The following is a 23,937-nucleotide window of genomic DNA, read 5'->3' as shown; positions in this document are numbered from 1 at the left end:
ACCTTATGTATACGCTTTATGTATAGATTGATGTATAATACGTAATATACACACATAGATACATAATATATACATTAATATGTATATATGATATGTATATATAGTGTAGTAAATAAGTATATAGATGCTATATAGTAAATATATATAGTATATATGTCCATGTATATAGATAGATATGTATAGATACGGATATATAGTATATATATGTGTATATATATCTATACATATCTATCTATATACATATAGATAGTATATATGTATGTATATAGATAGATATGTATAGATACGGATATATAGTAAATATGGGTTTTATGTGCATACACACATTGGGCCCCACGTCTTGCTTCCCATTCTCTACTAAAAGGATTGATGGTTCCTTGGAGAACCGGCTGATTCTAAAACGGGTTAGGGACGCCTGGTGGACTCCAGCAGTGGAACGTGAGACTCTGGATCTCAGGGCCATGAGTTTGAGCCCCACGTGGGGTGCAGAGATGACTTAAAAAAAATAACATTGTAAAAAAATAAATAAGTAGGGGCGCCTGGGTGGCTCAGTCAGTTAAACGTCCGACTTTAGCTCAGGTCATGATTTTGAGGTTCACGAGTTCAAGCCCCGCATTGGGCTCTGGGCTGACAGCTCGGAGCCGGAAGCCTGCTTCCCATTCTGTGTCTCCCTCTCGGATCCTCCCCTGCTCACACTGTCTCTCTCTGTCTCTCTCAAAAATAAATTAAAAAAAATTTTTTTTTAAAAAGCACATCTTGGGGCAGCCGGCTGGCTCAGCTGGTCAGAGCACAGGGCTCTTAATCTCGGAGTCATGAGTTCAAGCCCTACGTTGGGCGTTGAGTTTACTTAAAAATAAATAAATAAATAAAATAATTATTTAAAAAGTAAAAAAGTCTCTTTGATTTCTGTAAACAGACTCTCTTAATTCCTCTTTTTTTTTTTTTTTTTTTGATAAAACGTCTCCATTTCTCTCTAGTAAACCCTTTAGGGAAGGCTCACAGGAGTGCTACGCCGGCATTCTGACGGCTCAAAAACGTTGTCCAGTGTCAGTCTATTGTTTGGCTGGATGTGAAATTTTAGGACGACGCTTTATTTCCTTGGGGTCACGACAAGTATCGCTCCACTGCTTTCTTGGAATGACCCTTCCCGTGTAAAAGTCCATGCTGCTCTTGTTTTAGTTTCTTTTTTTTTTTCTTTAAGTCATTTCTTTAAAAAAATTTTTTTAGTGTTTATTTATTTTTGAGAGACAGAAACAGAGCCTGAGTGGGGAAGGGACAGAGAGAGAGGGAGACACAGAATCTGAAGCAGGCTCCGGTTTCTGAGCTGTCAGCACAGAGCCCAGCGTGGGGCTCGAACCCAGGGACTGTGAGATCATGACCTGAGCCAAAGTTGGATGCTTAACTGACTGAGCCACCCAGGTGCCCCCTGCCTCTCTTTCTCTGCCCCTCCTCGCTCTCTCTCTCTCTCACTCTCCCAAAATAAATTAAATAAATATTAAGAAGGGAAGGAAGGATAGAAGGAAGGAAGGGAGGGAGGGGTGGAGGGAGGGAGGGAGGAAGATACATTGTAATTTCAAAATTGGCCAAAGGCTTTCAGGTGACCTGACACCGACCGGGTTCCTGGGTCTGCTGAGGAAAACAGAAACCACTTTAGGTATTTTAAATACAGGGAATTTGTTTGTTTGTTTGCTTGTTTGTTTACTTAGAGCGAAAGCAGGGGAGGGGCAGAGAGAGGGAGAGAGAGAGAATCCTAGGCAGGCTCCACGCTGTCAGCTTGACCCCCCAAATTCATGAGACCTGAGAACACGACCTGAGCCGAGATGGAGAGTCAGATGCCAAACCGTCTGTCCCCTCCTCCAGGTGCCGCCCAAATACACGGACTGTATTACAGGGAATCCGTTACGTGAGTGCAGGGAAGGCTGGAAGAGGAAAGCCTGGTGCCCAGCCCGGTAGAGGCAGCGGCTCCGGCTCCCGCAGGAAGTTGGAGGAGTGGCCCTCGCAGGGTAGAGGTCAGGCGCGTGCCCCAGGCAGCTGGCACTCTGCCTTCCAGGAAGGTGCCCTCTGTGGAGGTGGCAGCAGGTCTGAGGGGGCTGGAAATCTTCCCGCCAAAGCTGTGCCGCTGGAAACGCCCAAAGCGGCTGGGCCTTGGAGCCGCGGCTGCGTGCAGCTGCTCCGGATGCAGCGGGAGCTGGAGAGAGAGGCTGCGGGCGGAGCCTCCTAGTATCCAGCCAGGGCTCACCCCGCTGGAGGGCGAGCTTTCCACTAACGCTAAAGAGACAGCAGCTTTGGAGCTACAAGAAAACCTCCATACATTTAACAGAGAAGTTTCCAGAACAAACAGCAGCTAAGTCATCTCCCCTCCCAGCCCAGGATGATAGGATGACCCTCAGGACGTGTTGTTCAGGCTGCATCACGAAGATGGGCCATCTGAGCGAACAGCTGGGGAGATAAGTCAGGGTCACCCAAATCTAATCTGTGTGATGGTGACAAAGTCTAACTGTCGTGGAATTGGGGCTTGGTGGGAATTAACTTGGAAGGTAGCAGGGCTCATGTCCTAGGACTGAATCTTCAACCCTCAAATTGTTGGCTTATGGATGGGTGAAACATTTCTTCTTCTTCTTCTTCTTCTTCTTCTTCTTCTTCTTCTTCTTCTTCTTCTTCTTCCTCTTCCTCTTCCTCTTCCTCTTCCTCTTCCTCTTCCTCTTCCTCCTCCTCCTCCTCCTCCTCCTCCTCCCTCTCCTCCTCCTCTTCTTCTTCTTCCTCCTCCTCCTCTTCCTCTTCTTCCTCTTCCTCCTCTTCTTCTTCTTTGCTTTATTCATTTATTTTGAAAGAGAGAGACAGAACATAAATGTTGGAGGGGCAGAGAGAAGAGACTGAACCCCAAACAGGCTCCACACCATCAGCGTTGAGTCCAACGCAGGGTTCAAACTCACAAACTATGAGATCATGACCCGAGACAAGATCATGAATCAGACACTTAACCGACTGAGCCACCCAGGGGCCCCATGACACTGACAGTTTTTTATCAGTTTCATGTAAAGAAACTGATTGATTTGCTGATCACTGAACTCTGATCTGTCTGTCATTGAGATATTTAAGGCATTTGGAAGCGTCTGGTATATTTGGCTTTCAAAACATACGATCAAGATTGCATTAATGTTTGTCTTCTCTTCAAGGCACTTAACTCATTTAGGGGAAAATCTGAGATACCAGACTCGTGGAAGCCCATTGATTACACCCACAGTGTTCAAATGTTTGGGGAAATCTAACATTGTGAAATGCACAGCTTGCTATTTTTAGCTGTGGACGTAGTCAGGGGATGTTTAGAAGGATGGAGATTGCTTAAAAATTCATTAATCATTACAAAAAACCCTCCAAATAGTGGTGAATATCTGTGTTCATCCATGAAAGCTCTTCTGGCATTAAAAGATTTCACCATGGTCTTTTCAATAAACGATGGTGGGGTCACTGGATATCCCCATGCAAAAGAATGAAGTTGGACGCCATATGCGAAAATTAACTCAAATTAAATCAGGGACCTAAACATAACAACCCAAACTATAAAGCTCGTAGAAGAAAACACAGAGCAGGGAAAGCATCACGACGTTGGCTTTGGCAATGATTTCTCAGATATTACAGCAGAAACAGACAACAAGAGTAGAAATAGAAAGGGGGCACCGGGCTGGCTCTGTCGGAAGAGCATGCGACTCTCGATCTCAGGGTCATGAGTTTGAGCCCCACGTTGAGTGTAGAGATCCCTTAAATAAAGAAAGAAGCAAACTTAAATATAAAATCTAAAAAGAAAGTCATTGCAGGGTGGAGTGGGGTGAGTCTGTCTAGTCCTGTTGTTCAACGTACTCGACGGGCCATGTGCCTGGTTGACTCCCGTGTTTCGTGACTTTGGATGAGGCGCTCACTCAAGACGGCCTCTGTGCGATCCGAGTTGGGTGATGCCTCTCTCGAGAAGCATTTCCTTAGCTTTGGCAGAAGACCAGGGGACATCACCAGCCCACCGGCCCTTCCATGAACTTCTCAGCTTGTCGGAGCCTCAACCACCCAGTTGAACTTCAAGCCACATGAGGTTGGTTGGGGTGGCTCTACAGTTTCCAATAGAGTGTCGTTTGCGTCCTCCCAGAGCCCAAGCAGAAATAAGAAAACCTCTATGAAGCTTTCTTTCTTCTTCTTTTTTAAGCTCATTTATTTGTTTTGAGAGAGAGAGAGAATTCTCTTCTTTGGATCTTGTTCACACATTTATTTATTTATTATTTATTTAAAAAATTTTTGTTTTTAATGTTTTATTTATTTTTGAGAGAGAGAGAGAGAGAGAGAGAGACAGTGTGAGCAGGGGAAGGTCAGAGAGAGAAGGAGACACAGAATCCGAAACAGGCTCCAGGCTCTGAGCTGTCAGCACAGAGCCCGACGCGGGGCTCGAACCCACAAACGTGAGATCATGACCTGAGCCCAAGCTGGACACTCAACCGACTGAGCCACCCCGGGCGCCCTCGTCCACACATTTAGGACATTTGGAAAGACGCCAGATAGCAACAGGGGCCGCAGCGTGGATTTTTGTTTCTCACAGGCATAGCTTTTACCTGATATAATTTTGAAGTTAATGGAAAAGTTTTGAGACTTGTGCTAAGAACTCCATGTATCCATTACTAGGCTCCTCGACTCTCACTGTTCCCGTCTCTCCCCCTCCCCCCGTCTTGCTTTATCATCTGGCCGCTATCTCTCTGTATTAGTATACATTTACATTTCCAGAAACATTTGCGCAAACACTAGAGACACCATGCCCTTTTGCCCTAAGTACTTCAGTGTGTATTTGTATTTGCTAAGAACCAGAATGTTCTTTGTAATAACCACAATGCAGTCATCAAAATCAGAAAATTTTCCCATGGATCAATTACTATGATCTAATGCACTAAACTCATTCAAATTTCATCGAGTGTCTTCCTCACCACCAGGATTGCTCAAAAAACTGCCTCTGGTGTCCATTAATATGAACATTTCCTCCCTGGCTTTGTCCTTCTTAACCTTGACTTTTTCTAGAGAGTCATGGCTGGTTGTTCTGCAGAAGGCCTCCCGATAGGAAAATATTTCCTCCTTCCCAACTAGATTCCGGTTAGGCGCACAGAGCTGGCGTAGCCTTCCCAGCCCGTCCTGCACCCCTCCCCACCCTCGTGCCCCCAAAACAACAAAGCAGATGCATGTGGGGCACGTAGGTGATAACAAAAGCTCACCAACAACATTTTGCACAAAACCAGCTGACCATGGAGCCTGTAAACCCCTGGAATACAAGTGACCAGCTACCAGCACAGGAAGAAAAGGAAACTTGCAAGACTGGAACTTTCCCTCCAGGGGCCCCTCATCCGACTCTTGGTCTCTGATCTCAGCTCAGGTCATGATCCCAGGGTCCTGGGATGGAGCCCTGTGTTGGGCTCTGAGCTGAGCGCAGAGCCTGCTTGGAATTCTCTCTCCCTCTCTCTCTCTGCCCCTCCCCTGCTTGTGCGTGCACGCTCTCTCTCCAAAATAAAATAAATTTATGGGGCACCTGGGTGGCTCAGTCGGTTAAGCATCTGACTCTGGGTTTCGATCCCACAGTTTGTGGGTTCGAGCCCGGAATCGCTGACAGGGAGGGGCCTGTTTGGGATTCTCTGTCTCTCCCTCTCCCTCTGCCCCTCCCCTGCTCATATTTGACGTTCAATATTGTACACATTTAAGGTGCAGAAGCACGTTAATTTGATACATTTACATACCATCATCTGATCGCCATTGTAGCAATTATGAACACCTGTGTCAGGGTTCACACTTATCCTTGCTTTTTAGGGGTTGGACTAAGCTCGATTCTTGTGAAAATGAGTGTAAGGAAAACCCAGGTTGATTTTTTCAGGAACTCTCGGGGTAAAGGAGAGAAAAGCTTCGGGTACCGACCGGTAGGGGAGGAAACAGAGGTAGAGCTTGCTACAAAATTTTGGAGAAGTGGATATACTAACAGGTTATATTTTGATTGATTGATTGATTAGGTTTTAAATATGTTATTGCTTTTTAAATGTTTATTCATTTTTGAGACAGAGACTGCAAACAGGATAGGGGCAGAGAGAGAGAAGGGAGACAGAGGATCTGAAGTGGGCTCTGCCTTGAGGGCAGGGAGGCCGATTAGGGGGCTCGAACTCACCAGCCAGGATCAGGACCTGAGTCAATTCAGATGCTCCACCGACTGAGCCACCCAGGTGCCCTAAGGACTTTATTTTTAAGCACTCTCTATACCCAATGTGGGGCTCCAAACCATAACCCCAAGATCAAGAGTCACATGCTCCTCCCAGTGAGCCAGCCAGGAGTCCCTGAAGGGTTTTCTTCTTCTCCTTCTCCTTCTTCATTTATTTTTGAGAGAGAGAGAAAGACAGAATGCAAGCAGGGAGGAAGAGAGAAAGAGGGAGACACAGAATCTGAAGCAGGCTCCAGGCTCTGAGCTGTCAGCCCAGAGCCCGACACGGGGCCCGAACCCACGAACCATGAGATCATGACGTGAGCTGAAGTCAGATGCCTAACCTACTGAGCCCCCTTGGCGCTCCATATATTCTTCAATACTGTATGGAAAGAACGAAGAGTGAACCGTAGGAACTCTGAGTGCAGGAGAGCCCTCCTGGCCCACACCCCTCCTAAATGCACTGACAGGTGAGCAAGACCAGACTGCAAAGGTGTGCACCAAGGTCAATCCCCTCGAAAGTCATTGTTTGCTTGGAACCTGTGAATGTTGCCTTATTTGGACATAGGGTCTTTGTCGATGTAATCAAATTAAGATGACGTCACCTTGGATCAAGACCAGGTCCTAAGTCTGACATGACTTGTGTCCTCATAAGAAGAGGGTCATTTAGGGGCGCCTGGGTGACTCAGTCGGTTAAGAGTCCAACTGTGGCTCAGGTCATGATCTTGTGGTCCATGGGTTCAAGCCCCGGGTCAGGCTCTGCCAGCACAGAGCCTGGAGCCTGCTTTGGATACTGAGCCACTCAGGCACCTCCCTACCCCTTTCTTTGAGTTTGACACTACCCTGCTTCTAGCCGGAAGGAGAGACCACAGGATCGGAAGTTAATATCCTCAGGTGGGGTGGGAGGAGCTTGCTTGTTTTACTTGTTTAGCAGTTTTGTAGGCTCCCGGTCTGGATTCCCTCTTCCTGGGTTTCCGCCCCTCTCTCCGCATCGCTGACACTAACCGCCCCCGCCCCACTGAGCACATGTTCGTCCCTCTCCTCCTCCTCCTCCTCCTGGGTCTCTGACTTACTCTCTCTGGTTTTCTCTCTGGGTGTGTATCTTATGACCTCCCCCCATTCCGGGACCTCTTCCCTCCCCACCAGGTCCACCAGGTCCTTGTTCTCCATGACTGTGGCCAGCTTGCAGGTGGGTGAGCGGGAAGTGGTCAGGGCAGTTGCCTCCTGCTGCTTCCTGCTCCCCCCCCCACCCCACTGTGGGGAGACTTTCTAGAGTCACGTGGACTCCCCCCAAAGAAGGAAATTACACTCCACATGAAGTTAGCCCTAGCCATGGAAGGATTCTTTCCGGTGAGTTTTGTGGCATTTTGGATTCTGCTTCTGGTGACAGCGCTGTCTCTGCCTGAGCTGGCCAAGTGCCACCCTAGTGGAAAAACACACTTGCTTGAGATACAGAGACTGGGTCCCTCCTGGGACCTGCTGGGACCTGCACTTACATTCCCTTTCCACTGAGATGTTCCTCTCCTTTGAACCTTGGAATTAAAACGAAGGATCCTGGGGCACCTGGGTGGCTCAGTGTGTTAAGCGTCTGACTCTTGGTCTCTGCTGAGGTCATGATCTCACAGGTTCGTGAGTTCGAGTCCCGTGTAGGGCTCTGTGCTGGGCTCTGTGCTGACAGCTCAGAGCCTGGAGCCTGCTTCGGATTCTGTTTCTGCCTCTCTTCTGCTTGTGCTCTGTCTCACTCAGTCTCTCAAAAACAAATAAATGTATGGGGCGCCTGCGTGGCTCAGTTGGTTGACCCTCCCCTGCTCGCACTGGCTCTTTCTCTCTTAAAAATAAATAAAAAATAAAAAATAAAATGAAGGGCCCAAGACCAGGATCCCCGAGATGCTGTGGTAGTGAGTCAGACACCAGGGATTCATCAGGCACTGACCATGAATCTGGAGAATTCTCCCTTCTGTCCTAACCAGGAAATCACTCAAAGAACGATGTGGAAATCTAGATTGTGCGCGGGGAGGGAGAACGGGCGGCTCGCTCACGGGGACTGGGTAGTTTGACAGTCATTACACTCCAAGTCCATAAGCACCTGGATGGATGGATTCAGATCCTCAAGTCTTCCTCCTGAGCACCAGGACGCCCAGCCTTCACTCCCTTCAGTTCTGCCCTCAGAACAGGGTTCCGGGTTCTTCTTACCATTTTCTGGGACCCAGGTGTCCAGATGTCCAGCTTTCTGATCCCTCAGGACCCGAGTCCCATCTAGCACCAATGACACCCCTAGGATCTAAGAGTCCTTGCCCCAGCCCTGAGGACCAAGATGTCATCCCATTCCTAGTGTTAAGTGGACCCAGAAAACTACATCTCCCATGAGGCTATAGGTCTGCAGCGCTGTCGTTTTCAATGTCCCCTCCCTGTGATTGAGGTAGTTCAGAAAAAAAGTTCCACAGCACAAGCTGGGGGTGATGGGAGGTTACCAAGCCTTCTCTCATCAAAGGGCAGGGATAGTCGAGTCCCTGGGGCACCTAACAGAGCAGAAAACTGAGGCCCAGGGGGAGGCTGGCACCTTCCCACGGCCTCCTGTCAACGGGTGCATGGGGCCTTGGGATCAATGAGAGACCAGGAAGCAGATCCCATCTCCTCGTTCAAACACACACACATGCTCACTCTGATCCTCCTCTCAGACTCTTTATTACCCCAAGTAAGAAAAATAAAAAAAATAAATAAGATAAATAACAAACAACCCAATAAATAAATGGCCTGTGGCTTCAGGACGTGTAGCTGGGGCTTCGGCTCTGTGAAGGCCCCACCATGCTCAGAGGGTCCGAGGAGCCCACATCGGGGGGCTCAGGGGCCTGGATCCCTTGAGGCTCTGGGGGTGCCGGAAGCAGGCCTGGCAGGGGCAGGAAGCGGGCAGGTCCCCAGGGGGCCGAGTCCCGGGATGGGGAGTTGTTGGGGGCCAGGCGAAGTGGGAGTCCAAGGGTCTCGGAGTGGTAGATGTTGTATCCGTCCTCCAGGAGCTCTTCCCGGAAGCTGCAGGCTTCGGGATCAAAGCGGAGCTGAGGGGACAGGAGTGGACATCAGGGATACGGGATTCCTCTACACCTTCCTGCTGCGGGACCCTGGAGTGCGGGCCCCCAGCCCCTCCTCCCTCAGACCCTGGAGTCCGGGCCCCCAAGCCCCTCCTCCAGGGCTCCAAAACAGAAGCTGTCTCCCCCTTTACCCCTGAGCAGCCCTGCAAGGCCCACCTCCCTCTCCTCACTTCACAGAGACCCGTATTCCAGCCCAGGGGCCAAACAAGGCTCTCTGAGTCCGAACAGCCGCATCTGGCTTCCATCCAAGGGTCACGGGTTCTCTGAGCAACCCTGTGCCCAGCATGAAGCAGGCATGTAGGAGGCCATGTGGCCAGCAGGGGTCACAGGTCACAGCACTCAGCCTCCCAGGCCACTCTATCTTTCACAAGCCTCGTGACTCAGAGCTGGCGGGTGCCTGCCTGAGCCTGTTTCGGCTTGCACACAAATATGAGGTCAGCTCCCGCATGCAGGGGAGGTGGAGAGGGCGTGCAGAGAGCATAGAACCAGGCCTGTCTCAGGCCAAAGGTGTGAGAAGGGGAAGCCCCGGATGGTGAAGGTGATATGAGGAAGGAGGGAGCACGAAGAGTGGGGAGGGGACCCCAGAAACTCACCGATCCGTAGAGCGTCCCGTCAGGGCCCTGGCACAGGAACCTAGAGGTTTTGACTCCCAAGATTTGAATTACCCCCGGCTTTAGGGCTTTCAGCTCCAAGAGGCCTGAGAGGAGACAGTGGTCAGGGGCTCAGAGGACCTCCGCCCAGCCCCCTGTCTCCTAGATCCAGGGGTCCAGGCCCCCAGCCCCTCCTCCCTCAGACCGGGCCCTGGCTCTGCACTCACTTTCAGGGCTCTGGCGGGCAGTCCCCACCACTGTGCCATCACCCCTGATCTCCAGGTGGGCCTCTGTCTCCTGGGCGTCGTCCGTGTAGAGGAACTGCTGCCGAACTTGGCCCCCGAATTGGAGGAGGGGGCTGGAGTCAGGGATAGGGTGTGCTTGGCAGGCTTCCAGCAAAAGAACAGCCAGCATCACCAGGACCCACAGTCCCAGGAGCTGGGACCTGGCCTCGTCCCAGCCCATCACTGGCTCACTAAACTCAGGCGAGATCCGGGGTCTGAGGCTTGAAGAGCTGAATGGCCTGGATTCTGTCTCAGATCCTGGTTGTCTGGATTCCCAGATCGCTCCTTAGTGAGCCTCAACGCCTGGGTCCTCGTGGAGGCGGATTCCCAGCTGACCGAACACCGCAGTCTCTTAGAACGGATGCAGGCGCTCCAAAATTTATATCCAGACAGACCCGCCCAGTCACCTTCCTCACACCTGACCCATGCTATCTGACCCACTTGGCAAGAGCCAGGATTCCACCGTGGACAGGTCAGCCTGAACCGGATGATGCAATCAGGGGGGGTCCTTCCCACTGGGGGCCTGGACTCCTGAGTCTGAGGGATCAGGGTGACCGGGATCTAATGAACTGGCACTTGGGTGAAAGGGGCTGGGGGCCTGGAAAACTGCCCCCCTGGCTGATGGATGCAGATTGTGCCCCATAAGCCGAAATCGCTGCATCTGGCCTGAATTTCTGTGGGTGTAGGTGGGTGGGGGGAATCACACACACTGATGGACGTTCCTTGATCTTCAGGAAAGCAGCAAATGCCCCGTGACCAGGGACACAGGCATCCTGGCCTGAAAGCCTCTCACCTCGACCCCACCACCCCCAGCCCAGAGGTGCCTCTGGCACACAAATGTCCCAGCCTCCCTCTGCTCCCTGATGCAATCTCAGGACCTTTTGCACCGGAGAAGCTGCCTCAGGCCCAAAAAGATGTTCTCAAAAGAGCCTGGGGCAGGGCGGAGGGCAGGTGAGAGTCTGACTCAGCCGCGGGGCAAGTGAGAGACAAGAGCCCAAAGGGAATGCGGGGGTGGACGGTTTCCTGGTAACTATGGGCCCAGCGACCAGACACCCTCCAGTGCGGAGGTCTGAACTTCTCCCCCAAGAGGAGGGGGCTGGGGCTGGAAATCCTGGGTCTAAAGAAGGAGGGATTTGGGTCTGCAGACATCCGTCAAAGTCAACTCTCAGGAGAGTGAAGTCGGATTCCTGGGTCTTGAGCTCTGATTTGTTGAAGGATAACGGTCGCACGCTCCAGGCCACACGCGGTGACGAGCGGACAATGGAAACAGCTCCAGGTGGACCGCGGAGCCGAGGCCTTGGGTCCCCAACCTGGGGCCCCAGCCTCCCGGGAAGGCTGGGATGAGAAGTCCTCTTCCCTCCCGCTTTCTCCTCCTTGTCCTTGGGGAGAGGCTGCCTCCGGAGCGCGCGCTTCTAGAAAGGTGTCGCGCCCCGGATCGTACAGTTCCTCAAAAGGAGAGGCTGGGGGGCCGCGACTGCGGGACGTGTAGGTGCCCAGTGCGGAGATGGGGGGGTCACTGGGCCCTGGCGTGCGCGGGGATCCCTTGCGGGCCGGAGGCTCCCGTATCTAGGACCGGGATTGCTGCCGGGCGGTTTCCGTGCGCTCCTGGAACGGCCTGGAGAACAGGTTCTGCCTCCCCGCACCGGGAGGACCCGGCGGAGGGCGGATCTTCGTCCCCGCCCGGGCCTGGGGTCTGGGCCCTCCCCAGTGGCTGGGGCGTGGCGGGGCTCGGAGCATCCAGGTACTCGGGACGGACGGGAAGCCCAGGCTCCGGAGAAGGGGAGAAGTCGATGGACCCGAGTACCTGGGTCCAGCATTGCGGCTGGGCGCTGGCCCTCCGTGTCCACGGAAGGATGCGGCTGCTGGAGGCCGGGTAGGCTGGCCCTGGGGAGCCCTCTCGCCGGCCGGGGCCCAGGAGGAGGGGACCGGGAGCGGGTCCCCTGGTCTGGAGAGGGCAGGGGGCGGGGCTCCCCCCTGCGTCTGGGGCGCCAGGGCGGGGGCGGGGCTCCGCCTCGGACCTACCTGCCCAGATCGGGAGGGGCGGAGACTGCGAGTCTGGGAACCGCGCCCATCTCCTTCCTCCTTCCCCGAGGCTTTGGAGCCAGTCGGGGGAGGCGGCATGGAGGGGAGGGCAGCCGGGCCTCGGATCTTGGAGTCCAGGGTTCCGGGGGCGGCCGGATGTGGGCTGCACTTGCGGTCGGCGCGCGCCAGCCTCTCTAAGCCCACTGTGGGTCCGCCACCCACCAGGAGCTCAGGTGAGTGGGACCGGAGGATGCCTGGGACCCAGGAATCGGGGCCTTCGGTGCCAGGAGGCGCACCCCCAACCTCTGGCCCCTTAGGACCCCAGGAGTCTCCACCCCACCCCCAACTCCTGCTCGTCCAGGAACCGAGATCCCTCATCCAGCCCTGGGCTCCAGCCTCTCAAGTTCTACCTGTCCTGTCTCTTCCTCTCACCTCCGAGGGTGGAGTCTACACCTTCCCTCCTACTCCCCAGGTTCACCTGAGAAAGAAGTTGGTGGAAGAGTGCCCAACTTGAGTGGGACTTACAGGCCTGGAGAGCCAGCTTCCAGAATGCGGAGAGGACATCCTGAATCCCAGACCCACTGCTAACTTGGGAAGTAGCAGTGTCAGCATTTCCCAGCCCCAGCCCCTGAAATGCCAAGCGCCCACTTCCTCTCCCTCAGATCCAGGACCCTGATCCCCTTCCCCTGGGACCCCGGAGTCCGAACCCTTCGTTCCCTCGGGCCTCTGCTCCCTGACATTTCCTTCTCCTCCGGCTCTGAGGACCTGCTAATTCGCTTTTCCTCCTGTGCAGCCATGTGGGCCCCCAGCCGACGGCAGCTCTGTCTGACCTTCCTGCTAGTCTGTATCCTTTCGGCCATCCTGTTCCTCCACGGTCACCAAGACCTGTTTCACAATGGCCTAGCCCTGACAGGCCTGTGTCCAGACCGCCGCCTGATGACCCCCGCTGTGGCCATCTTCCGCCTGTCCCCCAACACCTCCTCTTTCTGTCCCAAGCCCCCTGCGTCCCTCTCGGGGACCTGGACCATCCACCCAGATGGCCGGTTCGGTAACCAGATGGGGCAGTACGCCACGCTCCTGGCCCTGGCCCAGCTCAACGGGCGCCGGGCCTTCATCCTGCCCTCCATGCACACTGCCCTCGCCCCCGTGTTCCGCATCACCCTGCCCGTGCTGGCGCCCGACGTGGACAGCCACACGCCCTGGCGGGAGTTGGAGCTGCACGACTGGATGTCACAGGAGTATGCCCACTTGGAGGACCCCTTGCTGAAGCTCACCGGCTTCCCCTGCTCCTGGACCTTCTTCCACCATCTCCGGGAACAGGTCCGCAGGGAATTCACCCTGCACGACCACCTTCGGCGGGAGGCCCAGGGTGTGCTGAGTCGGCTCCGCCTGGGCCGCACCGGGCGCCGCCCGCGCACCTTTGTGGGTGTCCACGTGCGCCGCGGGGACTACCTACAGGTGATGCCCCAGCGCTGGAAGGGGGTGGTCGGCGATCGCGCTTACCTCCAGCAGGCCATGGACTGGTTCCGGGCACGGCACGAAGACCCCATCTTTGTGGTCACCAGCAATGGCATGGAGTGGTGCCGGAAAAATATGGACACCTCCCACGGGGATGTGATTTTTGCTGGCGACGGGCAAGAGGGCTCACCGGGGAGGGACTTCGCCCTGCTCACACAGTGCAACCACACCATCATGACCATTGGCACCTTTGGCTTCTGGGCCGCCTACCTGACCGGTGGGGACACCGTCTACCTGGCCAACTTCACCCTGCCTGACTCCAACTTCCTGAAGATCTTTAGGCCCGAGGCCGCCTTCTTGCCCGAGTGGGTGGGGATTAATGCAGACTTGTCTCCCCTCCAGTCACTGGCCTGGCCTTGAGCAGCCTGACGCTTGTCTGGAATAGCGCGGGCCGGCATTCTGCGTCTCCGGAGGCCTAGCAGCTTCTGGAGAAGGTCATGGCCCTGTAGCAGGCGGGCACCCATTTCTGGGGTAATTCTAGGTGGCTAGACTTTGAGAAAAAGGACAGTTTCTTGTAACTGCCTGGACCTTCTAGATCTTTTCCGGCTGCCTGGCCATGTCCAGAGAGGCTTAGGTCAGCTCTGGAAGGCAATGCCTTACCTGTTCTTCCCAGCACGTGTCCAGGGTCCTTCTGGATGGTTGCACCCCAACAACAGGGAGCTCCCTCCTTCTAATGTTGCCTCTGGTCTTTTCTAGAACAGAAGTTCAATCCTCAGGGCTGAAAGTGCTGCAAACACTCATTGATTCCCCTGCTATTTGTGGAGTGTTTCCAGAGAGGGCCAGGTCTCCACCCGGTGAAGAAATCCCACAGAGCTCCTCCAGAGGGAGTGAGGTTCTGGATTTCCAGACAGCCTCAGGAAGGTACAATCAGAACCTCAAGCCCGCAGCCACTGCCAGAAAGATCGGCAGAACACAATGTATCGGTCCTGTGGACAGGTGGGAAGTCTGTCCAACCTCTCAGCCCCTGGGGAGGAAAAAGAAAAAAAAGACAAAGACTCTTCTGAAATTAAACAAAAATTTTTTTTGAGAAAGAGAAAGACAAAGCGTGAGCTGGGGAGGGACAGAGAGAGGGAGACACAGACTCCTACCAGGCTTCAGGCTACCAGCTGTCAGCACAGAGCCCGGACATAGGGCTCGAACTCACGATCCGCGAGATCATGACCTGAGACAGGCATTTAACCAACTGAGCCACCCAGGTGCCCCCCAAAGACTATTTTGAGCAGAGGGGGTAAAACCTGGGACTTTACCTCCACAGGTGGGAGAGAGCTATGGATGCTGAATGCAAGAGCTCATGAGGCAAAGCCTTCCAGAAACCTATGGATTTTTTTTTTTTTTTGTCAAAAACTGCCACAGACAAGCACTTTACAAGTTGGCTCTGAGTTAAGGTTACCTTTCCCAATTAAGAAAATTTCCTCCTTTGCAGCTGGGCTGTTGGGAATAACAGGATCGATTTTCTGGAATTCAGCTAGCACACATGTCATAAATGTTTCCTTTGGGCTTGCAGAAAGCTACAGGTATGGTGGCCCTCCCCACCCCTGGTCTTCCTCTGATTCACAGAACCACTCCACCGGGCTCGGGCTTGAAAGACTGCAGGTGCCTGGGTGGCTCAGTCAGTTAAGCCTCTGACTCTGGCTCAGGTCGTGATCTCACACTTTGTGAGTTCGAGCCCCGGGTGGCAGCTCAGAGCCTGGCGCCTGCTTCACATTCTGTGTGTGTGTCTTTCTCTCTCTGCTCCTCCCCTGCTCAATTTCTCTCTCTCAAATAAACATTAAAAAAAAAAAGAATTGATGCTATTTGAGGGGGATGGAGGTAGTTAGCTTTATTACCCTGTCTACCCAGAAGAATGCAAGCCCCTTCGTTAGTCTTCTCAGGGAGCTTTGAGGGGTCATTCCCTATTCAGTGGCCACAGGTGGGAGAGAGGGACGTGGAATTAAAAGTCCACCTCACCAACTCCTGTCTCTGCGGGTTTTTTGGAGGTGTGTGTGTGTGTGTGTGTGTGTGTGTGTGTGTGTGTGTGTGTAGGAGGGAAAATCCAGAACTGCTCATGTCTAGGAGTATTGTCGGATCTCAGATCTGGCAGCCTCTTGTTTTCAAGCTTGTGTGAGTCGTGGAGCCTGTTTTTATGGTGGTCTGATTCAGTGATGTAGAAAAGGAGAGACTTTCCAGGGCCCCTAGCTCTGAGCCCTAGGTTCTCAGGATTGGTTCTAGGCCTCTTTCCTCTGGAGCCTTGGCATCAAGCCCCCCAGGCTAGGGAAGGAGAGAGGAGGAGGGAGTGAGTATGGTGTGTAACTCTGGACCTAAACCTCCCACTTAGCCGTGGGGCTGGCTGGGGTTATCCGTTTGGGAGACACCCCAGGGCCTCCTGGGAGTCGTAGTCCTGGGGTTAGAAAGCGCCACTTCCCAATTTGGTGGCTTGCCGCCAAAGATTCCAAAATAGCCTAGGCATCTAGCGGGAAGCCTGGGCCCAGAAACGCAGGGGCCTGAGAAGGCTGAAGGCCAGATGTCTTTGGCTTTGGAAGCCAGAACTGACGAGATATAAATTCTATTCTGAGAAGGCGGCCTACTCTGCGATGTCCTGGAACCATAGGCGGGGCCTCCCTTTGTTGCCGTCCAATCAGGGTTGGGCTTATGGGCGGGGCCAACGAAACTCCCAAGGAGTATCTCCAGGGAAGTCGGGCCCCCAAGAAGGAAGCTAGAAGGGAATGCCTTATAGACCGGGGCGAACGGGGACTCTGAGGCCGGGCATAAAGCTCTCCACATCACGTGACCAACCTCAGCCTCGCTCCAACAACATCCTTAATTTCAGGATCCTTGGAAAATAGATTGGAAAAACGTGACCTGCTCGTCCCCTCCAAAAGCCCTCAGCCTGGATTCGACCCTTCAGCGTATCCTAGTATTCCAGGGTACAACATTCAACGTCAAGGTCAGGCAGCCGCTGTTTAGGGCGCACCGGGACTCAGGACTCCTCGGTTTCCTAACCGAGAAGTGGGGGCCCTGCAAATTCCCCTTAGACTCGGGGAACGGTTTCTTTCCCCTTAGAGATCGCCTCCTCCGTGCGGGGTGGGAGGACCCTATCCCGGGGTTCTAGGCGGATTGAGCGCTCTGGCGACAATGGGTCCTCAAGTAGCCCTCCTGGTGGGGGCGCTAGCCGGCTGCCTGCTTCCTGCCCGGGGCTGTCTCATGTGTGATCAGAGGGTCGTAGAGGCGCTGGACTCTTTGGATAAAGAATACCTGCCTACCCACATGGCGCCCGAGCGTCACAAAGAAGTGATGGAAACGATAAGACACACCGTGAGGAATTTCTGGGACCTGCCATATTCAGAAGATACTTTTATGGGGGTTATCGGTGAGGGCAGGGTAGAGCGTGGGAACCCCGGGTCCTGAGTAAGGAGCAGTCTGGGGCTAGGATTGCTAGGGGCGGGGTGACGGGGTGGGAGAGTGGGAGGGAGGGAAGGGCTGATGCCAGAGTCTACTGGGTTCCTGATGGAGAAGGCTGGGATGCAGATTCCAGGCCTCCCCAGGGCTAGGAAATCCTGTGGGCTCATACCCCTTACCCTGCAATTCTGTGTAAAAGACTACAACTCCCAGAAGGCAACAGGCGGTGAATCCTTTACAGCCCTAGCCTTTCCCAGTAGCCACATGGGTATTGTAGTTTTTAACACTAGCTGAGGCAATGAGTCCAAAACGTTTGAAATCCGAGGTTCTGTCCCCCCTCTCCGCATCCCCTGTGTGTCCCTCCAGATGAGGCCACAATGGAAACATCTGTGTTGGGTTTTCTGAGGAGTGTGAGACTTACCACAAACAGTGGCATCGCAGGTAAATGCACAGATGGGCCAGGGAGAGGGCTCCAGAATCTTTTGGCTCTGGAGCCAACCTACTTAGGTTCAAATTCTGGCCCGGTCATCCCCTAGCTGTGTGCTCTTGAGGGAGGGATTTCCCAGGTTTGTCACCTCCAAACTGGGTCATAATAGCGCCTGCACCCAGGCCATTGCTTAGCTCGGTGGCCGGCATTGTTAAGTGGTCATTCAACTTCATTGTCCCTCCCTGAGAAGTTCCCAACATGGAATGCAAGGCTCCCCAGACAGAGGCAAACTTCCTGTACCTCACTCCTGGGGTGGGTGGGGGACGAGGAAGCACTCCGTGTCATCCTGCTCCTTCTCAGATGACACTTTCGTGAAAGAGTTCTCCTGGATGTTGACTCTGGAAAAGGCAGCCTTTCAGCGCAACGTTGCTCGGTTCCAAAGAGAGGGTGAGGGAAGACGGGAGTCCATCAGGGACCACAGCCCCTTCCTCCAACAGTCAGGGTCTCTGTCCCCAGCCCCCTGCGTCTCTATGTCCAGCCCCTCACCTCTCCAGACCCAGTCCTCCCTTGGACCCAGAGATCCAAACATCCGGGTCCTTCCTCCCTCAACTCCAAGAGCCCAAACCCCCACCTATTCCTTCACCCCCTCTCTCTTCTTCTTTAGCTTAGAAATCTGATCATTTTTTTTTCTTTCTTTCTTCTGAGGCAGCTTTTTGTCCCAACAAATGTGGTGAGTCCAGATTATGGGAGCCGGTTTTCTATACCTCCTTCTCGCCCTGGTTAATGGCCAGTCTTTCTCCTCCTGCTTTGGGTCTAGATCGATCTTCATTCCCCACGTCTGAGAGGCCCTGGTCCCCAGTAGTCCTTCTGCACTGCAGACTTACTGGACAGCGGGTCATAGTCTATGTGCGCTCTTTACTGAGCCTGGTTAGATCCCTTTACCTGTACGACTGCCTTCTAGCCCTGCCAATTAGGCTGACCTCCTAGGCATTAGGCGCCTGACCCCGCCACAGCCCTTGATCCTGCCCTTTCTTTTTAGTTTTCTCTGTCAGGATAAATACAGCCTTGATCCTGCCCCTTCAGGTACGATGTTGCAGCCTCTGATCTGGTGCAGTAACTGTAAAAAGGAGCTTCACGTTTGTCGAAAGCCCTATGATTGCGGGGGTGAGAGGTCTGGGGCCACGGGGAGGGAGGGGGTGGGGGGGAGGGATTGGCGCAGGAGGGGCGGAGCCAGAGGAGAGTCCTGGTCTAGAGGGGGTGGAGACTGGAGCCGGCTCACCAGAAAAGGAGGGCCAAGACCAAGTGTGAGGGAGCTGAAGGAGAACCGAGAAGCATCCCATTGTAATGTCCTGTCCCCAGTGCGACACGTCAACGTCCATGAGAAGGAAGACATGATCTTGGACTGTGAGCTCAACTGGCATAAATTATCTGAAGGCCTGACCAATTACAGCTTTTACAGGGTGGGGCCCCTTCACACCCAGGTCCATTAGGCTTGTGTGAGTGCCGATCCCTGTATCCACAAGCTTGTTCCCACAATCCCTATGACCCATGACCTGCCAGGCTGGACTTCTACTAATCCTCGGGGACCCTATGCCCTGACTAGTATACCTGGGACTCCATCTCCCCACTGAGGTCCCGTGATGCCCTCACACTGTACCACCCCAAACCCTGACTTCCCAAGGCCTCTGTGACCCCTTGAGCTTGGGTCTAGGTTTGGGGGAGCAATTCTGAGACCTTGGTGTACGAGGGAAAACAGCCCACCCTGACCAAGCTCCTGGTGAGTCCAGAGGACGCAGGTACCTACCGCTGCGAGCTGGGCACGGTGCGATCCGGCCCGGCCACGATCATCCATTTTCAAGTCACAGGTCAGTGCTGGGGAGTCCACGGAAGTGTTGGATTCATGGTCCTGGCGTTGCGGGGGCGGGCAGTCAGCTTGGGGCATGGCCTGCAGGGCAAAACTTCCTGTCGGGGTGTGGTTTTGGGTCACAGGGATGTGGCCACCCTCCCCGTTGGCATTGGTGGGCTTCAGGTAGTTCAGCTCATGATTATCTCCTGGAAGGTCTGGCTCTTGGGGAAGGTTAGAGAGGAGAGAGCTTGCCTGGGCCACAGGGGACCTTGGTGCTCCCCCTCCCCCCCAGGACTGCTCTTTCTTTCGCCTTCTATCAGTGTTGCCTCAGAGAATCATTGAGGAGATACCGTCATCAAATTTTGAAACCGAGGAGCAGCTGTCCCCAAGCCCCCTGCCCTCAGAGTACCCGCAGCCCGAGAACTTGCTGAGAGGCCGTCTGGTAGGACTGCTGATCTGGGGTTGTGTGTTTCTGATCATCTGCATTGTCACCGCGTGAGCCGCCACTGAAGAAGGCAGGACTTGGAGAGAGGGGCGGGCTCTCCAACTTCCCAACGCAGGAGAGGATCCTTTAAGGGGTGGGGTTTAGGAAGCCCTGTAGGGATTATCATCGCTAGAATAAGATCAAATAGCGGGAGGCAGGGAGGGCTAGCCCTCAGGACCTAATCTGGTTCCGCTATTTGCACCTCACCGTCCCCCAGCGTACTTTGCTCTCTGCCTGGGAAGGTGATGGATTCCATAAAGTCCTGGTTCCTCACGAACGAGGCATCTGTCCCACAGGACGCGGTTTCAGAGAGTCGGATGTCCCAGAGCCCGCTGTTACAGAGCCAGGATCCGAAGGAACCGATGTAAGAGGCCACGGTACCAAGTCACAAATAAAGATTTATCTGGTTGTCTAAATATCAGACTCATTTGCTCCACTCTGATCCTCACCTTTGGTTTCCTGAGAGGAGAGGTCTGAGGCTGGTCTCTTGTCCTGGGAGAGACTGGGAACCCGGGTCCCTTGGTCGTGGCAGGGCCTCCCTGGCTGAGATGTCATTCCTGAATCAGGAGTGGGGAAGGGCCAGCCCCATCCAGATCCCCACCCCAGGCCCTTACCCTCACAGGATGCCCCAATGCCACAATTCTAGTAGGTTCCTCTGGCCCTTTCCTCTTCTCCAGCCACTGCTGGGAGCCGGGGTAGAGGCAAAGGCTGACAGGAATAGCGGGGTCAAGAACCAACCGGGATCAACGGAGCCAGGGCCCCGGGTGCTGTTGGGACCTGAAGCCAGGTAAAAACCGGGGCCCCGGGGGTCCACACCCTTCCTCCCTGAGAACCAAGAGCTAGCACCCAGGAGGTAGGCTCCCTTCCTTCTCCTCCACCCAGACTCATTAGTCTGCACCCCGCCTCCTCGGCCAACCCGACCCCCCAAGGGCCTCATATTCGAGGACGGATGAAAGTTCCAGTCCAAGAGAGGGCGGTCTGCCTTATCCTGGAACCATAGGCGGAGCCTCCCTTTGTTACGGTCCAATCCAGGCTCAGAACTGGGTTTGTGGGCGGGGCCAAGGAAGCTCCTGGGAGTGTCTCTATGGAGGCCGGGAGCCCAAGCAGGAAGGTGGAAGAGGCAGGCTGTGGAAATCCCTTGTCGATCGGAGCGATTGTAGAGTCTGACCCCACTCACAACGCTCTCCACATCACGTGGCCAACCTCCGCCTCGCTCCACAACATCCTCAATTTTGTCCTGGCAAACAGGGTGGGAGAACGTGACCCGCCCGGCCCCTCTAAACGCCCTCAGCGTGGATTCGGCCCTTCAGCGACCCCCTAGTATTCCAGGGCACAACATTCAACGTCAAGGTCGGGCAGCGGCTCGTTAGGGTGCATCTGGACTCCGGAGTCCTCCGTTTCCCAACTGAGAAGTGGGAGCCCTGCAAATTGGGGGGCTCTTAGTCTCGGGGAAGCGCTTCTTTCCCCTTAGCGATCGCCTCCTCGGTGTGGGGTGTTTGGACGCTTCCTGGGGTCCTGGGCGGGCTGAGCGCCCTGGCGGCAATGGGTCCCCAACTAGCCCTCCTGGTGGGGGCGCTAGCCGGCTGCCTGCGGTCTGCCCGGAGCTGCGTCATATGTGATCGGAGGGTCCTGGCCGCGCTGGACTCCCTGGATAAGGAGTACCTGCCTACCCATCTTGCCCCCGAGCGTCACAGAGAAGTGATGGAAATGATAACACAAACCATGGAGAATTTCCGGGACCTGCCAGACTTAGAGGATGTCTTTATGGGGGTTATTGGTGAGGGCAGGGTAGAGTTTGGGAATCCAGAGTCGAGTATGGGAATCCAGGGTCGTGGGAAAGCAGAGGTCAGGGTTGTAGGATTGCTGTGGGAGGGGGCAGGGCGGAAGGAGGGTAGGGCTGGAGGGAGAGTGTACTGGGTTCCTGAATGGAGAAGGCTGGGCTGCAGATTCCAGGCCTTCCCCAGGCCTAACACACGTTCCCCTACCCCTTACCCTGGAATTTTATGTAAAAAACTACAACTCCCAGAAGGTAAAGGGTGAGCAATCAATCCCTTTAAGGCCCATCCTTGCCATATTGGTTGTAGTTTTTAACACTAGCTGAGCCAATGAGACTGTAAGGCTTGTAATCTGAGGTTCTATCTCCCCTCCCCACATCCCCAATACCCCTCCAGATGAGGCCACAATGCACATGGCTGTCTTGAGTTTTCTGAGGAGCATGAGACTTATCAGAAACAGTGATATAGCAGGTAAATTCATACAGGGGCCAGGGGAAGGGCCCCTGAATCTTTCATAGAAATCATTTTTGGTAAGGACGCGTCTGGTAGTGGCTCTGGAGCCAAACTGCCTTGGTTCAAATTCCGGCCCCATCATCCCCTAAGCCGTGTGCAGCCTTGACGGAGGGATTTCCCAGGTTTGTCGCCTCTGAAATGGATCATAACAGTGCCTGCACACTCGCTGTCGCTTAGCTCAGTCGCCAGCATTGTTAAGTGGTCATTCAATTCATTGTCTCTCCCTGAGAAGACCCCAGTGCGAAATGCTCAGCTCTTCAGACAGAGGCAAACTTCCTGTACCTCACTCCTGGGGTGGGTGGGGGACGGGGAAGCACTCCGTGTCACCCTGCTCCTTCCCAGATGACACTTTCGTGAAGGAGTTCTCCTGGATGTTGACTCTGGAAAAGGCAGCCTTTCGGGGCTACGTTACTAGGTTCCAAAGAGAGGGTAAGTGAAGACGGGAGTCCATCAGGGACCACAGCCCCTTCCTCCAACAGTCCCAGGGTCTCTGTCCCCGGGCCCCTGATTTCTATATCCAAACTCTCACCTGTCCCAACCCGGTCCTCCCTTGGACCCAGAGATGCGGGTCCTTCCTTCATCCAACCCAAGAGCGCAAACCCCAACCTATTCCTCCACCCCACCATTGCTCTCATCTTCTTTAACTTAGGAATCTGATGATTATTCCCTTTTCTTTTTTCTGAGGCAGGTTTTTGTCCCAACAAATGTGGTGAGTCTGGATTATGGGAGCTGGTCTTTAACCCTCAAATTTGAGCCGCGAATACCCAGCCTTTCTCCTCCTGCTTTGGGTCTCCATGGTTCTTCATTTCCCAGTCTGAGAGGTTCCTGGTCCCTAGTTGTCCTCTGGCACCGCGGACTTACTGGGCGACAGGGCCTATTCTATTCATGCTCTTTACTGTGCCTGGTTAGGTCCCATTTCCTGCAGGACTGCCTTCCAGCCCCGCCCCTTGGGCTGATCTCTAGGGTTTAGGCACCTGACTCCACCCCAGACCCTGCCCCTGCCCTCTCCGTGTAGTTTCTTCGCTCAGGGCGAATACAGCCATGATCCTGCCCCTTCAGGTACAATGTTGCAGCTTCTGATCTGGTGCAGTAACTGTCAAAAGCAGCTTCACGTTTGTAGGAAGTCCAGAGATTGTGGGGGTGAGAACTGGGGCCAGCTGGAGGGGTTGGCTCAAGAGGGGTGGAGGGAGACTGGAGGTGGCCTACCAGAAAAGGGGGGCCTAGACAAGGTGGGTGGAACTGGAGAGAGGGCCCAGGAACCGTGAAGGAGTACCCCACTGTAACCCCCTGTCCCCAGTGCGCCAAGTCAACGTCCATGAGAAGGAAGACATGATTCTGGACTGTGAGCTCAACTGGCATAAATTTTCTCAAGGCCTGACCAATTACAGTTTTTACAGGGTGGGGCCCGTCACCCCCAAGTCCACTAGGGTTCTATGAACACCCGTCCCGTGTATTCAGACTTGTTCCAGAATCCCTATGACCCATGACCTACCAGATTTGACTTCTACTGATCCCCGGGGACCCTGTGCCATTTCCAGTATACCCTAAATTCCCATACCCGCCCACTGAGGTCCCGTGATGCCAAGCCCCCAATTTCCCAGGCTTCTGTGACCCCTTGAGCTTGGGTCTAGGTTTGGGGGAGCAATTCTGAGACCTTGGTGTACAGTGGGAGACGGCCCACCCTGACCAAGCCCCTGGTGGGGCCAGAGGACGCAGGTAACTATCGATGCGAGTTGGGCACTGTGCGATCCGGCCCGGCCACGATCATCCATTTTCAAGTCACAGGTCAGTGCTGGGGAGTCGACAGAAGGG

The 23,937-nt window shown here is 54.1% G+C and overlaps 4 protein-coding genes and 2 long non-coding RNA genes across 13 annotated transcripts in view; 3 read left to right on the top strand and 3 right to left on the bottom strand.

Moving 5' to 3' along the window:
• Positions 1 to 8,879: 8,879 nt before the first annotated feature.
• On the bottom strand, positions 8,880 to 12,469 carry FGF21 (fibroblast growth factor 21). 2 transcript variants are annotated; one of them, XM_029924456.1, is made up of 4 exons: positions 12,188 to 12,469; positions 10,109 to 10,496; positions 9,885 to 9,988; positions 8,880 to 9,258 (listed from the first exon to the last, which is right to left on the bottom strand). In XM_029924456.1, exons 2-4 carry the CDS (start codon positions 10,344 to 10,346, stop codon positions 8,968 to 8,970), a joined length of 633 nt encoding a protein of 210 aa, XP_029780316.1. In that variant the 5' UTR covers positions 10,347 to 10,496; positions 12,188 to 12,469; the 3' UTR covers positions 8,880 to 8,967. The 2 variants fall into 2 exon arrangements, with proteins under 2 accessions (XP_029780316.1, XP_029780315.1); XM_029924455.1 differs by lacking the exon at positions 12,188 to 12,469 and having other exon boundaries at positions 10,109 to 12,142.
• FUT1 (fucosyltransferase 1 (H blood group)) lies at positions 11,743 to 14,379 on the top strand. The gene is made up of 2 exons (XM_029924446.1): positions 11,743 to 12,038; positions 12,660 to 14,379. The coding sequence occupies exon 2, from the start codon at positions 12,821 to 12,823 to the stop codon at positions 14,063 to 14,065; it is 1,245 nt and encodes a 414-aa protein (XP_029780306.1). The 5' UTR covers positions 11,743 to 12,038; positions 12,660 to 12,820; the 3' UTR covers positions 14,066 to 14,379.
• LOC115279952 lies at positions 13,225 to 17,900 on the bottom strand. 2 transcript variants are annotated; one of them, XR_003903592.1, is made up of 3 exons: positions 17,808 to 17,900; positions 14,306 to 14,669; positions 13,225 to 14,195 (listed from the first exon to the last, which is right to left on the bottom strand). It is a non-coding gene; the product is annotated as an uncharacterized LOC115279952 (long non-coding RNA). The 2 variants fall into 2 exon arrangements; XR_003903593.1 differs by lacking the exon at positions 17,808 to 17,900 and adding an exon at positions 17,502 to 17,601.
• LOC115279949 (izumo sperm-egg fusion protein 1-like) lies at positions 16,374 to 20,253 on the top strand. Of its 4 annotated transcripts, none has more exons than XM_029924451.1 (9): positions 16,374 to 17,051; positions 17,447 to 17,521; positions 17,868 to 17,954; positions 18,217 to 18,237; positions 18,591 to 18,671; positions 18,867 to 18,967; positions 19,219 to 19,372; positions 19,674 to 19,795; positions 20,134 to 20,253. In XM_029924451.1, the coding sequence occupies exons 1-9, from the start codon at positions 16,817 to 16,819 to the stop codon at positions 20,203 to 20,205; spliced, it is 948 nt and encodes a 315-aa protein (XP_029780311.1). In that variant the 5' UTR covers positions 16,374 to 16,816; the 3' UTR covers positions 20,206 to 20,253. The 4 variants fall into 4 exon arrangements, with proteins under 4 accessions (XP_029780311.1, XP_029780310.1, XP_029780309.1 ...); XM_029924450.1 differs by having other exon boundaries at positions 20,055 to 20,253; XM_029924449.1 differs by having other exon boundaries at positions 19,674 to 19,848; positions 20,055 to 20,253.
• Positions 19,641 to 23,937, bottom strand: part of LOC115279953 — a 5,388-nt gene continuing 1,091 nt past the window's right edge. For both annotated transcript variants that reach the window (XR_003903594.1, XR_003903595.1), the window contains exon 3: positions 19,641 to 19,679. This is a non-coding gene — a long non-coding RNA (uncharacterized LOC115279953). The remainder of the gene's footprint in view (positions 19,680 to 23,937) is intronic.
• The window catches only part of LOC115279946 (izumo sperm-egg fusion protein 1-like), a 3,995-nt gene continuing 587 nt past the window's right edge, over positions 20,530 to 23,937 (top strand). Inside the window, exons 1-8 of one of the 2 annotated variants that reach the window (XM_029924448.1) lie at positions 20,530 to 20,624; positions 21,086 to 21,614; positions 22,009 to 22,083; positions 22,468 to 22,554; positions 22,814 to 22,834; positions 23,185 to 23,265; positions 23,423 to 23,523; positions 23,757 to 23,937. The exon at positions 23,757 to 23,937 is cut by the window's right edge and continues 166 nt beyond it. In XM_029924448.1, the coding sequence (XP_029780308.1) occupies positions 21,380 to 21,614; positions 22,009 to 22,083; positions 22,468 to 22,554; positions 22,814 to 22,834; positions 23,185 to 23,265; positions 23,423 to 23,523; positions 23,757 to 23,937 (781 nt within the window). In that variant the 5' untranslated portion in view covers positions 20,530 to 20,624; positions 21,086 to 21,379. Of the gene's footprint in view, positions 20,625 to 20,934; positions 21,615 to 22,008; positions 22,084 to 22,467; positions 22,555 to 22,813; positions 22,835 to 23,184; positions 23,266 to 23,422; positions 23,524 to 23,756 lie in introns of those variants that run through there. The other variant, XM_029924447.1, reaches the window with a different exon arrangement.

This window comes from Suricata suricatta, chromosome 16, assembly GCF_006229205.1.
Source record: "Suricata suricatta isolate VVHF042 chromosome 16, meerkat_22Aug2017_6uvM2_HiC, whole genome shotgun sequence".
Classification (NCBI taxonomy): Eukaryota; Metazoa; Chordata; class Mammalia; order Carnivora; family Herpestidae; genus Suricata; species Suricata suricatta.
This window is presented reverse-complemented; position numbering and strand designations above follow the sequence as displayed.

Excerpts from the sequence above, each read along its gene's own strand:
- FGF21 (XM_029924456.1), bottom strand. The coding sequence starts at position 10,346 with ATGGGCTGGGACGAGGCCAGGTCCCAGCTCCTGGGACTGTGGGTCCTG. Across the intron at positions 9,989-10,108 it reads TGCCCGCCAGAGCCCTGAAA|GCCTCTTGGAGCTGAAAGCC; the intron begins GTGAGTGCAGAG and ends GTCTCCTCTCAG. Across the intron at positions 9,259-9,884 it reads ACGGGACGCTCTACGGATCG|CTCCGCTTTGATCCCGAAGC; the intron begins GTGAGTTTCTGG and ends CTGTCCCCTCAG.
- FUT1 (XM_029924446.1), top strand. The coding sequence starts at position 12,821 with ATGCCAAGCGCCCACTTCCTCTCCCTCAGATCCAGGACCCTGATCCCC.
- LOC115279949 (XM_029924449.1), top strand. The coding sequence starts at position 16,817 with ATGGGTCCTCAAGTAGCCCTCCTGGTGGGGGCGCTAGCCGGCTGCCTG. Across the intron at positions 18,672-18,866 it reads AAAGCCCTATGATTGCGGGG|TGCGACACGTCAACGTCCAT; the intron begins GTGAGAGGTCTG and ends TCCTGTCCCCAG. Across the intron at positions 18,968-19,218 it reads CCAATTACAGCTTTTACAGG|GTTTGGGGGAGCAATTCTGA; the intron begins GTGGGGCCCCTT and ends GCTTGGGTCTAG.